The sequence below is a fragment of the Strix aluco genome, chromosome 15 (assembly GCF_031877795.1).
Source record: "Strix aluco isolate bStrAlu1 chromosome 15, bStrAlu1.hap1, whole genome shotgun sequence".
NCBI lineage: Eukaryota > Metazoa > Chordata > Aves > Strigiformes > Strigidae > Strix > Strix aluco.
The window spans coordinates 8,784,114-8,799,001 of NC_133945.1; the positions used below are offsets into that span (position 1 = coordinate 8,784,114).

The window sequence follows — 14,888 nt, forward strand, 5'->3', positions numbered from 1 at the left end:
ACCTCCCTTTAGCTGCCCGGGGGGAGCTGGCTCAGCTCAAGGGAGCTGAGCAAACACGTTTTACACCCTTTCTTCCCCCAGAGCTCCCAACTTTCTCTCCTGCTGGAGACAGTCACTGGCACTTCACCTGCAATTAGCTGGTGACCTGGAAAGTCACCTCACTGAGCCGCTTATGGAATCAAGCCACCGCCAGGAATTAGTGATGTCCTTGGCAGAGGAGATGGTTGTGACTCTCAAGATTTAGCCCTGAAGGGCCTCATTGTCTCTCAGCCCTGTCAGGGAGTGTTGACCAGAAATGGTCCCTGGCTGGGGGGCCCCTGTTCTCTCCTTAGCGAGTGTGTGCTGCTTCAGGAGAGGTGCCAGCTGGCTGCAAGCAAAAGTCCCAGGAAAACCCAGAGCGTTCAAACAAAAGTGGCCTCCTCACAGAAGTCCCCTCTGAGGGTGCAGAGCATCACCTTCAGAAAACGGGATTTCTGGGGTATCAGTTCAGGGATGGGACTGCGGGTATCAGCTGGGCTTGGGGCAGGAGGAATCCTGGTCTTTGAAGTTGGTCTTTGCGGAGGGATTGCTGACCTGGAGCCTGCCCTGACTTGTATTATACCCATCTGTAATCTACTTTAGCAGGCCTTACAGTATTAAACTGTATCAAGTATTGAAAATCACTTACAGTGGTGGAGCTAGCAGTTCACCCAAGCATACCAAGTGTTCTGGCCACTGTAGTCCATCTGGGCTTTAGTAATGCTGACAAAAAGATGAGATGTTCAGACTATAAGTTTTAAGAAGAATCAGAGGAGAGAAATGACGCAAGACTTTCCAGAGGGAAAAATCTAAAATCCGCAGAACAGTCTGGCCTTGAACAGTTAAGAGATTTTGTCCTATACAGAGCAAAATATCTTGATACAAGCATTAATTTGTTTGTTTGCCCTCCCGGACTGGGACGGCATGGTATGTGCCTGCTTTCTTTGGGCTAAGAAAACTGTGTATTAGTCATAAGATGAACAAAGTCTGCCCTGAGATGGCCCAGCCCTGAACTGAACCCATCTTCACAGAAGGCTCCCAAGTGCCCACACTGGTAAGAGCATTCCTGAACAAGGCACAGCAGGGGGGGTTTCTCCTCTCACCGGGTGGCCATCTCACAGCAACCATCAAGAGAAATGCCAGAGCTTGGTGCAGGTGTTCATTTCTTTCCTCCTTTACCACCCACCTGATGTCCTGCCGCTGCCTTGTGTTCAGCCTCCATGTTTTATCAACACAGCCACATTGCTCACTGCTCATTATTTGGTGGATTACGAGTCCAAGTGCAGCTCCTCTTACAAACTGCTACGAGTCTGGTTTCTCCTCGGGAGGTTCTTTTATACCTATCTCTGTTCCCAGTTCTTATTCAGGGTTGTCAACTGCTGTCTGGTCCATGTACGCCCCAGGGCTGGAGGGAACCTGTGGCTAGTCCTAATACAGGCTACTCCAGCTGATCTGGCTCTCTGGGCAGGACTTTTAGTCTGCTTATGGGCCTTGCTGATGATTTTATTTACTATTTGCCTTGGAAATGCAGGTCTCCTCCACTCTCTGCTTTCCTTGATGACTGCAAATATGGTAGGTTGGTATTTTTCCCAGATGTCAAACAAGTCGGTCTTGACTGAAGGGCCTCCAGATTTGTCATTACCTTCTATTTAAGTAAAACACATGACAAACAAAGCAGGTTCTCTTACTGAGGCTCTCCCTCATCTAAGGGCTAAGAGGAGTTTGCCTCTTCAACTCCAGAGCCTTCTCACAGGCCTAGAAGCAAAATAGGTAATCAAGACATGAGCCACTTGCTATTTCTAAGCGAAACCCCCAATCTACCCCTAATCTAATTCATGGCCTTAAACAGCAACAATTAAGCAGGAGTAAAGCAGCAACCTATTCATCTTCTTTTGTGGGTCATCTTTAAAACATATTCTCTACGAACAAAATTCCCAAAGCATACACGTAACTGGAAATTCCAGCGCTCGGGTCCTGTTTGTACTTGAGGTTTGGGATGAGGAGCTAATAGTAACAGTGCTGAGCCAGCTGCTCCCCTTGGACGTCGCTGCGTGCAATGGCTGTGCTCACAGCAGCCCTGGATGGCTTCTGCACAGCCCTCTGTGCATCAGCGAAGCGGAGGATTGTATCTCACACCCGCAGCCAAAGTTAGAATAGCTTGGTTAGAGCCCAGATTGATGATCGTTCCATACACGACCAGTGAACCTGAAGCTGACAAGTTTATCTTTACGGTTTTCCTGGGGGGAAGGGGGTGGTATCTGCAGTCCCATTGTTAGCACCAACCCAGTGGAAAACCTGGAAAACCAGGGTGTTAATGCAGTGACTGCCCCTGGGGCCGCACAACAGCCCTGTGGGGTGTCCCACCAAACTGGTGGGGCTCCCTTTGCTCCCTGCTCACCCGCTGAGTCACTCCTGTGCCCCGCGGCTCCTCGCAGGGCGGATTTACATTTTTGGAGCCAACTCAGAGCTTTATGGGGCGCGGGCCCGGCGTGAGTCAGCTGTTGGGGTGGCAGAAGGCCCGTGGCTGGGAGCTGCCGAGGGTGGAGGAGGCCAAGCGGCCGCTCGCCTGGCTCCTGCCATCCCCGGTGCCTCAGCACTGGTCGCCTTGGGGCAGAGGTGAGGGAGACAGGCTGCTGCCCGTACAACATTTCGGATTTCGCCTCCACAGAGAGTTGCCGCCCTCAAAATGAGGGCGCCCTCAGAGACACCAGACCTGTGAGGGGACGGCACGACTGAGGCGGACGTCGCAGCAGGGACCCGCCACTCCCATCATGGCGGCGCCGCCGCTCTCAAGATGGCGCCGAACAACGGCTGGCACCGCCCTTCCCTCCCACCGCACGCCGGGCCACGCTCAAGATGGCGGCGCGGGGCGGCCGAGGGAGCGGCGGGGGAGTGGCGAGCCGCGGAAGCCGGGTCATGGCAGCGCCGGAAGAACCGTGCGGCGGCCGGGCCGGCGGGGAGCCAGGCCGGGACGCGGCCGGTTTGAGCGGTGCCCGGGGGAGGCGGCGGCGGCGGGACCGCGCGGCCGCCGCCATGTTGCGCTGTGGAGAGGTGAGCTGGGGCGGGGAGGCGGGGGCTCCTCTCGCCCTCCGCACCCCCGCCGCTCCGCCCCGGCCCCTCTGAGGGCCGTTAACCGGCGCTGTAGCGGGGCTCCGCCGCCATCTGCCAGCGCCGCGGCTGGGGGGAGCCGGGGCCCCTCAGGGATAGGGGCGAGGCGAGAGGGGCTGGAGCTGGCCCCGGGGGCGGTGAGGGGGCTCAAATGGCGGCGGTGAGGCCGGGAGGTGCTGGCGGCCCCTCTCCTCGCAGAGCTCGGCCCGGGCTGCCCGGCGGCCTGGGGAGGTCCGGGGCAGCCGGTTCCTGAGGCGGGCCTGCCGCCGTCTAACGGGGCTGGGTACGGGCGTCGAAATCGCCCGGCTCTGGGGTGCCTCTGGGGGGGTTTTACAGAGGCTGTGATGTGGGAGCAGCATTCCCTTTCCCTTTAGGGGATGCCATGGCATTAATGCCAATTTAAGCTTTATTAAAGATGGTGCTAAAGTCCCAGCCGCCCCCCGAAATCGCCATCATTGCGGTGGGTTGCGCTGGGGGCCATGTCATGTCCCCGTGCCGTGCAAGGCTGTGTGCACCTTGTCGCCTTCTTGCCAAGGCAGTCCTGCGGGGTTTGGGGTGCGATTGCTGGGGTGCCTTTTGTCACCCCAGTGTCGAAGGAAGGGAGCATGGGGTGGACAAACAAAGGAGTTTTCAAGTCCCCATTTGGAGCCCAGCTGTCAGTCCTGTGGTTTTGTATGGTTAATGTGTAAACATGTTGCAGAAGAGCTACGGGTGGTCTGATGTTGGACTGCAGTTTTGTTTGTGCATATACATCTCTCTATATGTAAGGTTATATAACTCTTACGGTTATTGAAATGCATGGCGCTTAGAGGAAAGATGTAGAAAGAGACTGCTGAGTTATATTTAGAAAGAATCAGGCACAGTCACTTTTCCAATTGCAAAGTAAGTGGCAAAAGTGGAATAAATGTAAGTGTTTTTTCCCCGCATTCTAAAGTAGCCAACAGTGAAAGAGCGAGTGACGGTACTGTGGCTTTGTGTGAAGTTTTGCACTACCTCCATATTGTCTTCTAAGGGAAAGCTTTTGGTTTCTTCATGAGGATGTAAGTACTTCAAGATTCAAGTGTTTCTGGTTTGCCTGACTTTATAAATCCTTACGAGACTTGGGGTGTCTGTTTTCTCACAAGATTTGCTAAGTTTCAGAGCTAGTAGCTTTTCTTTTTTTCTTTTTTTCTTTTTCTTTCTCTGTTTTCCCCCAGGAGATCGTAAGTGGGGAGAGCGAGGAGGAAAGTAATGGCATCAACTTGATGGAGTTCTCAGATGAGATCCTTTTGCACATCCTCAGCTATGTCCCTTGCACAGACCTTGTCCTGAATGTTAGGAGAACCTGCAGGAAACTCGCAACACTTTGCCTTGACAAGAGTCTAACCCATACAGTTTTACTTCAGAAAGACTATAAGGTGGGGAGAGTAGCTTGCTTCTTCTGTTAGCTATGAAGACAAATCTGACTTCTGAAAAAATGCCAAGAAGTAGGACTTTCCAATGTGTTTGCATAAATGAAATGCTCTTGAACTCTGATATCAAATAAACAATAAACTGTTTTATAAAAGCATTTGTTTTCCAGAATGCTTTGTTAGAACAGCTCTGTGCTCCCTTAGTTATATAAAATACTGTCAGTGAAAGCTATCTTCTCTGTGTTTCTTGAAGCTAAAATGAAAGTAAACGTGACTTTCCATTTGTAGCTGTGGTTGTGTAAAGTTATTTTCTCAAAATACATTTTCCATGTTGTTGTGCAAAAAAAATCTTGTGCATATTGCTGTCAGGCATGCAGTCAGCTAAGCCAGAAATTGTATATATGTTATAACAAAAATAAAGCTTGGGAGTGAAGGGTGATACATTTTATGAGGACTGTATCACCAAGTGCAGGCAAGGGGAAGCCTCTCTTACTCATTTCCAAAAGAGGAAACTGGATGAAGGAGGATGGGAACATTCTTCTTTCAGTTTGAGTTTCCATAGATAGCTAGTTCTGCTGAAATAGCTTTGCTGTTAGAAAATGGAGATGGTCCTCCATTCCACTATCAGTTGCTGAACAGATTTGGCCTCAGTCAGTAACGCAGAACTGCACAGACTAAGAAGCTAAAGGACTCTTTAAGACTTTTGGACTCTTAAAGCATGGCAGACTGAGCCAGCTACCAGCAGTATAATAATTCTTAGACTGTGCTGGCATCCTCAAACATTTGGATAAGCGACGTAATCTAAGTGCTAACCACTCTTATCCCCATCTTCAGATGGGAAACTGAGTCAGTACACACCATTGCCATATATCTCATTGAATCTGGTTTTGTTTGAGTACAGGTAAACAAAGACAAAGTGAAGCAACTGATGAGGGATATCGGAAAAGAGATTTACCAGCTGAACATGGCTGGGTGCTATTGGCTGCCCAGCTCCACTATTGATCATGTAACACGATGCAAGAACCTGGTAAAACTGAACCTGTCTGGGTGCCACGTCACCTCTCTCCGTCTCTCAAAGATGCTGTCCACGCTCCAGCACCTGCGCTCCCTGGCGATAGACGTAAATCCGGGTTTCGATGCCAGTCAGCTAAGCAGTGAGTGTAAAGCCACGCTTAGCCGTGTCTCGGAATTGAAGCAAACCCTTTACACGCCGTCATATGGTGTCGTTCCGTGCTGCACTAGCCTTGAGAAACTGCTGCTTTATTTTGAGATCCTTGATCGCTCGCGAGAAGGTTTTATGCTCTCTGGGCAGCTAATGGTAGGTGAGAGCAATGTGCCCCACTACCAGAACCTCCGCGTCTTCTATGCCAGGCTGGCTCCTGGCTACGTTAATCAGGAGGTGGTGAGGCTGTACTTGGCAGTGCTAAGCGATCGGACACCTGAGAACCTTCACGCCTTCCTTATTTCTGCCCCCGGTAGCTTTGCAGAGACAGGAGCCACTAAAAACCTCCTGGACTCTATGGCTCGAAATGTACGTCTGGATGCTTTACAATTGCCCAAAGCCTGGATTAATGGCTCTGGGCTCCTGCAACACTTGAAGTTCAACAACCCTTTCTACTTCAGCTTTAGCCGATGCACCTTATCTGGTGGTCACCTGATCCAGAGGGTTATTAATGGTGGGAAGGATCTTAAAAGCTTGACCAGTCTGAATCTCAGTGGCTGCGTTCACTGTCTGGCTCCGGAGTCCTTGTTTCGAAAAGCAGAAGATGACATTGACAGTAGCATTCTGGAAAGCCTGGTTGTGTCTTGCTGCAACCTGAGACACCTCAACCTCTCTGCAGCTCACCATCACAGCTCAGAAAGCATAGGGAATCACTTGTGCCAGCTTCTGTCCAGGCTAAAGCACCTGCTCTCGTTAGCACTACCGGTTTGCTCCATCACAGATGTTGCTGCAAATGTGGAAAAGCCTCCCACGGCATCTAATTTGGTGCCCCAAACATTTGGAAGGAAAGTTCGGATTGGGATACAGACATATCCGAGGAACTTATCAGACCTGGTAAATCAGAAGATAGACTCTTCAGTGTTCTGGGCTCTGTTGAGAAGCCTCCGATTTTTGGAAACCTTGGAAATAATTGGGTCCAGTTTTTCCTCTGCCATGCCCCGCAACGAGCCAGCAATTCGGAACTCGTTGCCTCCTTGTGTCCGGGCACAAAGCGTGGGGGATTCAGAGGTGGCTGCCATTAGCCAATTGACTTATTTGCAGAGCCTCACCTTAGCACAACTGCCAAATATTATTACTGGCTCTGGGCTTATTAACATTGGATTGGAGTGCCAGCATTTGCGGACTCTTTCGTTGGCCAACCTGGGCATGATGGGGAAAGTGGCCTATATGTCTGCTCTCATGGACATGCTGAAACACTGCAAGTGTTTGAGAGATCTCAGGTGAGGGGCTACTGTTGAACATCTCCATTTTGTTTGTGGATCTCCAGAAATGTAATGCGTGGTTTGTTGTGGCTAGTGTTAAATCTGCAAGTGTTTCTGTTCTGGTCAAAAGTTGTTGTAATGGCTTGAAAACTGGGTATTTTCCTTCCTGACTTGTGGAGAACAGGGAGGCACTGCATGCTGTCCTTGAGGGCTCAGGATATGCCCTTTAATCAGTGTTTAAGAGCAAAAAGTCTCTATGCTGCAACTGCCTTCCTTTTAGATAAGGAAGAGTGGATGCTGCATATTTAGGAGCTAGCAGCCTGTCCGGGCTAGGTGAAATACTACATGCCTTTGCTGACTTTTTGGCTTTGTGTGCGTGTACTTCTCTTAAATTTCCAGGAAGGAAGAGATAATGTAGAGTTCTAGATAATAGAGTTCTCCTCAGGTTTCCAATTAGATATTTTTCTGCCTTTGGTTTGTATTAAAATCTTGCCCTACTTTTCGGTTTCTTTTTCTTTTCTTGATAGTATATTGAAAGCACTCTGAATTTAAAGTTTGTCCTGTGATGTTCCTTTCTTGGTAGGATCCTTTAGATCTTTTAGATCTTTTTAGATCCTTTTTAGATCTTTAGATCCTTTAGGATCTGATCCTAAAGGGTGCATAAAGTTGCTTCACAGTAGCCAAAATGTGCTTATGAAAGCAAAGGGCACAAACAGCGACTGTTTCCTTGCACCAGTCCATATGAACATAAATGTTATTACTTGAGAAAGATGCTTTATTTTCCTTTTTTTTTCCCCTAGATCAGCTTCTGTTGGTGAAACTGCTAGACCTGTCAGTCCCATTGTCATCCTCTGTTCACAAAATGGGTCTAAAATGCCTAACAGTAGTAACAGCAAGGTCACTCCTGTGATCATAAAGGCAATTAGTGTGGCTTAAATTATTGCTCATCGGCTGAGACTGGTGTTTGTGTGCATGTTCCTGATCCATTGCAATAGTGAAGGAAGCCAGGGTGGCTAAAACACCTCAGGAGGGTTTTAATTTTCTACCACTTCCCATTTATAACTGACAAGGGGTGTGTTGGTCTCTCATCCAAGGCATGACAGCTGTTGGAAATTCGGTTGCTTAATGGCTTGGCTCATGTGAATGTATCTTTAACCTTCAGGAGGCTAAACAGCTGTGGAAGAACTAAGATCTGGGGAAGGAGGTTTGGGTGTGCAGTGTTGTTTCACTCGGTCTAGGCCCTGTAGTTTCTAGAGAGTTTGAAATGGAGGCCAAGAGCAATAAAGATGGGAGGCAGCGTAGAGCCTTGAATAAAGAACGAACAAGGGTGTTGCCTTGTAACAGCCAGGAGTTTCAATGTAAGCTGCCATTGTTCTTTCCCGAGTAAAGTCTAAGGTTTTATATAGGTTTAAGAGGATTTTAATGTTTAGCATTTCCTCCTGATAGTGTAGTTTCCTTTTCATTTGACTAATGCTCTGCTGCTTCTACCCTTTTTTTCCCTCCCCATTTTCCAGGCTGAGAAACTAGTTTAAGGGGATATTCCAAAGCAACATTGTCATCTAGCGAGTGAAAGGCAGTATTGCAAGTATGGCTGTCGTGTCACAGAGAAGCTGGCTGTGAGGTTGCAGGGTATTCTGTGCTTTTTGTCCTAAACTGACAGTGGACCAATAACGCTGATGAAAAATTGAAGAGGCTTCCCATTTCATTAACATTAATCTTAAGTTATTACCCACAGTGCTCGTGGGCTGTGAGGATCTCTTCGGGCAGTGCTACCTGACCAGCAGTCACAGGCTGAGACTCAAAACCAGAATTTATCAATTAACAGGATTAAGTTGCTGAGATACCCCCACCTACTACAAAAGCCTATGCAGAGATTATCCAGATCAGGTTGGGACTGACAGCTTGTTATCATCTAATGGATTAACCTTGGAGCTCTTGGCCTTGCTGACCCAATGACTGGGTTTCCCAAGTGCTCTGAGGCCCTGTAGTAAATCTGTGCTATGCACATGTACTCTCCTGCTTCCTGCAGACTGTCTCTGTGAAGGTGTCCTCCATTCTGCTGCTAGTTAAAACACAGACCCCTTGTTGAGCAGGTATGGCTTCACCATGTCATGTTGTTGTCCTGCTCTGGGCTGTGATGTAAGATTGTGGATAGCCACAATAGAGGATCCTGTCTCTCTTCTCTGGGCCAAGTGTTTAAGATAAAGGTTGGATTGATGATGGTTATTCTTCCTGTGGGAGAGAAGTAGCTTTGATCCTTTGCCATCCTCTGACTGGGGAGGGCTGGTTGTGGTCACTCTGTTGGCTCAGAGGCCCAAGTTCTGCATCATTGTGAATTTTTCATGCCTGCTTCTCTCTAGGCAGTAAACTGAAGGTAACCAGTTTGATGAGTGTTTGGTGCACTGGAGCAGTAAGTCCCTAAATGCACATCAGCTGCTTGGTGGATGTCAGGTACCAAAAGCCGGGCTGTGCTTGTTTTAAGACCAGAATGGATCTACTGGTCAGACGAAAGGCCCATCTTACCCCACATGCTTTGTGGAAAACTTGCAAAACCACGCTTACTCCCTGTGGGTGCTGGAATTCTGCAGTTTAGGGCCTTTCTGCCTATTTGTGTCCTTGTCCTTTAGCACACACTGTTCAAGAGTAACTAGCAAGCAAGGGGTCTGATCTTGCAATGTCGGGTTGGTTAGCCCATACCGCTGGCACAAGCAAGTAGAAGATTATTGCATGTCGAAGTGAAACAGGCAGTGGGGGACACCGGTTGCTCCATTTGCCAGCCCCCCATGAATATGCTGTCTTCCCTCTTGCCTGAAAGCGGCCCAAGCATGAATTACCCATTGACTTGTTTTTGTTTATTCTTGCAGGCTGGAACAGCCGTACTTCTGTGCGGGCGCCCAGTTCTTCCAGGCACTGAGTCATTGCTCCTCTCTCCAGCGGCTTTGCATCGTCTCCCGGAGTGGGACTCTGCAGTCTGACGCAGTGATGTCATTCATGGCCAACTGCCTTGAGGTCATCATGTGCCACATGTTTATGGGAGAATCTCTTACCGTTTGCAAAAATCTCCAGCAATCCATTGTCCGGAGGTGAGTGCGGAAAGGGGTTGATGTGGGATTTCTCGAGCTGTTGAAGATTTATCTCCATTTCCTTGCTTGCCAAGGTTTATATGGCTTGGAGCACTTGTTCCAAGAAACTAATAGGTACTGTGTAACCGCTTGGCACATGAACTAGCCTCTTATTTTAATAAGAGTGAATCAGTGAAATATCTGAAGGTATTATATGAATTTTTGATTCCATTCCCACCCATGTTCTCTGCAGTTCCGTTGGCTGGGTTGAAGTTCTGGATGTAAAGCTCCATCATAAATCAAATGACACTTTTTGTGTAAACAAAACATCTGCCGACATTTTAAGTACTGAGAGATTTGACCTTGAAGCTTTCCTCCTTTCCCACAAGTGACTAAGATAATTCTCTGTCCTCTAATCACTTGTAAATGTCACTTACCGATAATCCCCTGGCAGTGCAATTCAAAGCCTTTGAAGGGTTGTTGTGAAGGGTTTTTCTTCTGGGGATGTGTGGGGGGGGAGAATTGGTACAAACTGCCTTTGCACGTTTGGCAGTTCTTAAATGCATTTTGCTTGGCCCCTTGCAGTGTTCTGAGGCTCACGTGGTGGGAAACGTTTGTGTGGAGCCGTGAACTGCATTTGAAAAGAGAGCTTTTAATTACGTTTGGCATTTTGAAATCTTCTAATAGTGGCAGTCATCTTACAAAATATTTCCCATGCAACAGACTTTCCATTATTTTTTTTTTTCTATAAGGCTTTTTCTCCGCCTTCAGTCTGTTTTCTTTGTCACCTACTGTTGCTTTGCCCTGTTAAGCTCTAATAAAAATTTCAAGTCACATGGCATTATTACTGCATCCTAAAGGGTGCTCCTCCCCCCCCAGCCTTTCTCCAGCTTCAAACTGACTTATTACACTTGGCTTGTTTCCGCGGATCAAATCCAGAAGAGCCTATGACTATATTAGCTACCTACCAAACTTCACACGAGATTGTTTGTTACTGCCTCTAAAAGGCTCTCTGTCCTTCTGGGATAGTGATTGTTGGAAACATCTAAGTAAACTCTGTGTGATGTGACAAGGATTCTTTGAGTTTGTTTTTCACAGGGCTTCATATCTGTAAACACATTTCTTGGTTGATTTCAGTTGTGCTTTGAGGATCCTTAGAAAGAACCAAAGACCCACAATTCCTGTTTTTTATCTTGCCCTCCCCTCTGAGATGCCATTGTGGCACTGGCCAAAATTGTAATGTCCACTTGCTGAGCAGAAATATGCTGTTCTGCAGTCTTTTCTCCCCCTTTCTCTGTTGTGGACAGATTCTCACTACATTCTGTACCTCTCAATAATTTAAATCCTGGGAACTTTCCAAAGAGCAGCTGATGCCTCGTGGAAATGTGAAAAACTAGTTTTATATTTAGCAACAGTTCTGTCTGTCATACTATTTTTCTTCTTTTGTATTTTATTAATAGGGACGTTTGTATGAAAACAGGATTTTTTTGAAGTGTGGTTTTTGTTTTTTTTCCTGAAGAGAGCATCTGCTCCTGCTGCACATTCTACACCTGAAGTCATAATCCTCTGTGACACTGTAATTGGTGGCTCTGGAAATGATTTTGATGTCACGTAAGATTATGACTTCAGGAGGAGGATAAGCAGTGGGAGCAGATGCTTTCCTAAGCAACAAAGATCCTGTTCTCATGCAACTGTCTCTAGTAATAAAATGGAAGGAAGAAAATACAGAAAATGATGTGTAAGCAAAGCCTGGAGTCTTCCACAAGTCATCAGTCTTTAACCACGTGACTTTTCCAGTGATCCCATTCTCATCCTTGCACAAATGTGCCTTCAGATGGGGTCAGGAATTGGCTTTCTCTTGACTGCATTTTGTCTACTAGTCCAAGGGCAAAGAGATGTGCAATAAAATCCGTGTGTGAGCTAGTTCATTGCTTAAACCTGTGGATAAGGCTCTAATTCACCCAGCATGGCTTTCTCTGAAAATGTGCAGCTGGTGTCTCTTTAATCCAAGTTTTAAATGGGAAGATCCCATTGGGCAGCAAGTTTGAAGTTATATATCCTTGTGCCAGAATGAAATAAGGTGATTTATCCTTTTTTTTGTTGTTGTTTTTTTGTTTGGAATGTGTGCAGATGCTGTGTGTGCAGGGAAAACACAGAGAGTGTGTGGGAAAGAGGAGGCGAGAGGAGGGAAGGCAAGGCTGTGAGCCTTTATTTGCTCCCTTTCTTGAGCTGGGGGAACTGATCCATATTCCTTGGGTCCTATTAAGGGTTAGAGTTCCTGTTTTAGGGCTGTGGAAATGGTCTTGTTTAGGCTGAGAGCAGTCAAGTGATTGCTGTTTTTGGACAGGGAGATGGGGCCAAAGTGATTCCCATTCTCGCAATGCCTCTAAAAAGAGAAGAAACGTGAGTGGAAACTGGCATGGCCTAGGGCTGGGCATGCACCAGTAGTTTGCTGCAGGTGGTAGAGCTGGGAGGGCTTGAAAATGTGATTTAGTGCGGTGTAATCCTTTTTCAGATGTGGAGGCACAGGAGGGTTTGGATCACAGAAGAGCCTGGGACTGATCTGAGGAGAAGAGACTGGTTTCAGCTGTGGAGTTGTACTGGAAGATGGTGTATATACAGGGTGTGGTGATGGGAGCTTGGGTATTAAATCTCCCGCATCACACTGGTGGCTTAAAGCCTGAACTGATTCTCAAATTCTTCCTGTGACTAAAATAAGGATAGTATTATGTATTTCTGTTCTACTGGCCCAAAAAGAGAGTTGTTATCACGTCTGTTAGTCTTGTGATAGCTCTGTGGTGTCCAGTTTTCTTGTGGGCACTTTTCTGGTTGAAGTTTGCTGCTGTTTGGGACAGATTAGTTTATGTATTTAAGTCATTAAAAAGCCTCTGATTCAGTTCTGCCTCTTTTGCAATGAAACACAGTAAGCAGAACAGCACTCATCTGGAGCCCTCATCAGCAAACAAGAGGCTTGCAAGGGCAAGGTCTCCTCTGAGCTTTAGAGAAGACTGTTTCCCTCTGGGCAGATAAATCATTGCAGTGTTTTTCTTTATTCTTTTCTCTTCTGTGTGAATGGGAGGAGTAATCTCCTTTATGGTTCAGGGAGATACTCTGTGCACGTAACAGGGGCCTAGTGGTTAGAGTGGGAGATGTGGCTTGAGTGATCCATATCCACTTCCCTGATCTTCCTCAGATTTCACATGTGACAGTGGTCTAGTCTCAGTTTCTCTGTAAAATGACATTTTTTTTCCTATCACATGGTGCTCAGCTGCTGCCACACTTCAGATAGTAGCGGATCTAACGAATACAATGTTTTCCCTTTTATGCTTGAACCCTAACTTTGCCAAAGTGCTTAGCTCCCAGTGCGTGTTGTCTTTGTTTAAATAACTCTTCTGTTAAAACCACTGCAGCAGTCATTCCAGAAACACTAAAATACCACAATTCAAGGACCCACAGTTGTAGGTTCAAGTGTGACCCCAGACCTGTTGCTGTGCAAAGAGGTTTTTTTGCAGAAAAGGGAGATTTACTTCTCCCTTTTGGGCAGAGCTGCTGCGCTGGAATTCTTCCTAAATGCTTGCCAAGAGCCGTGTGTCCAAAGCCCAGTCAGGGGGGACAGGCTCGCTTCGAGCAGCTTTCCCCGAAGGTTTCCACACTGTTATTTTGTGAAATAGTCAGTAGATGGAGCTGTGACCTATGGAAGGTGTCCCACTCTTACTGCTGTGTTGCATGCTAAATAATCGTATTTATATGCCTGTATTTCTCTGCCCCAGAAATCTTGCGGGCAAGGAATTTGGATGACTTCAGGATTGCACAGCTACATGGCATGGTTAGCGGGCACTTCACAAACGTGCCGGAGAAGTTGCTTTCCTGGTGAAGCTTAACAGCAGAAAACAGGCTGGAAGAGGGGATGAGAAATGCTTTGGCAAATATCCCCTCGGCCTCAAGGACAGATTTTATTTTTCCAGTGTATTCCTTTAGAATTTTGTTGGGTTTAGCTTAAGTGTTTAGATATCTCCTATCATTGTAATGATTTGAAGGACTCTACAAGAACAGGCAATACAAGCCTGTGAAAAGTCCTTGAAAAAACACCTTGGAAAAGGTCAAGAACTCAACAATTAAACAAAAAAAAAACCCCACAACCCAAAGCAAAACAAAACATCTCTGCAAGTGCGGTGTCATTAGGGATTCTTCATACATAGGGGCAAAGTGTCAAGGCGTAGAGGTGAGTTGCGACTTATAGAAACGCAGTCCAGGTTAAGCCACGGTAGAGAGCGTGGTCAGGGTGTGAAAGATCGTGGTGCAGCTGAAGTGTGTTTCAGGGCGGTGGGTGGGTAGCTGGGCTCAGCTGCTTGCGTCTCCCCAAAGCGCTGTCGGAATCTCCCGGGGTCTGGTAGCTCCTGGGAGAAGGTGCAGAGGGCTGGGGCTGGCTGGGCTCCTGGTGCAACATCCCCCAAGAGCTGTGGGGTTGGAGCGGGGAGTTGGTGGTCCTAGCTCAAGCTCTCTGCCCCCGTTCCCCTAGCCACGCTGGCTACCTGTCTCCAGCAAATGGCTTTGCAAAGTGAGTGTGCGACTTGGGTGACTCTGAGGGTTAACCAGTGCTGGAAAGTGCTGAGAATTTTACTGTTTTAGGACAGTCTGCCTGTTCTGGGGATCCAAGACCCAGAGAAAGAGAAACACTAACTTAACCTTCCTTCTTCTGCCTGTGCCAGGTACGAGCACTGCTTAGTTTGAAGTGACTTTCACAGTAGGACTCCTGCCACTTTCCAGGAATAGCTATTTCAGTCTGAATTAGATGTCACTGTTCAAGCTTCTGTAGCATTACTTAAATTTTCCTCTGCTTGTTATTGTCATTTTTTTAGCATGAAACTCTTGGCTAGATCTTACC

General features: G+C 47.4%; 1 protein-coding gene across 5 annotated transcripts in view; it reads left to right on the top strand.

The window, feature by feature from the left end:
* Positions 1-2,952: 2,952 nt before the first annotated feature.
* The window catches only part of FBXL18 (F-box and leucine rich repeat protein 18), a 37,599-nt gene continuing 25,663 nt past the window's right edge, over positions 2,953-14,888 (top strand). For 2 of the 5 annotated variants that reach the window (XM_074840566.1, XM_074840563.1), the window contains exons 1-4: positions 2,960-3,069; positions 4,323-4,523; positions 5,419-6,959; positions 9,806-10,024. In XM_074840566.1, the coding sequence (XP_074696667.1) occupies positions 3,052-3,069; positions 4,323-4,523; positions 5,419-6,959; positions 9,806-10,024 (1,979 nt within the window). In that variant the 5' untranslated portion in view covers positions 2,960-3,051. Of the gene's footprint in view, positions 3,070-3,133; positions 4,167-4,322; positions 4,524-5,418; positions 6,960-9,805; positions 10,025-12,518; positions 12,604-14,888 lie in introns of those variants that run through there. The other 3 variants (XM_074840567.1, XM_074840564.1, XM_074840565.1) reach the window with 3 other exon arrangements.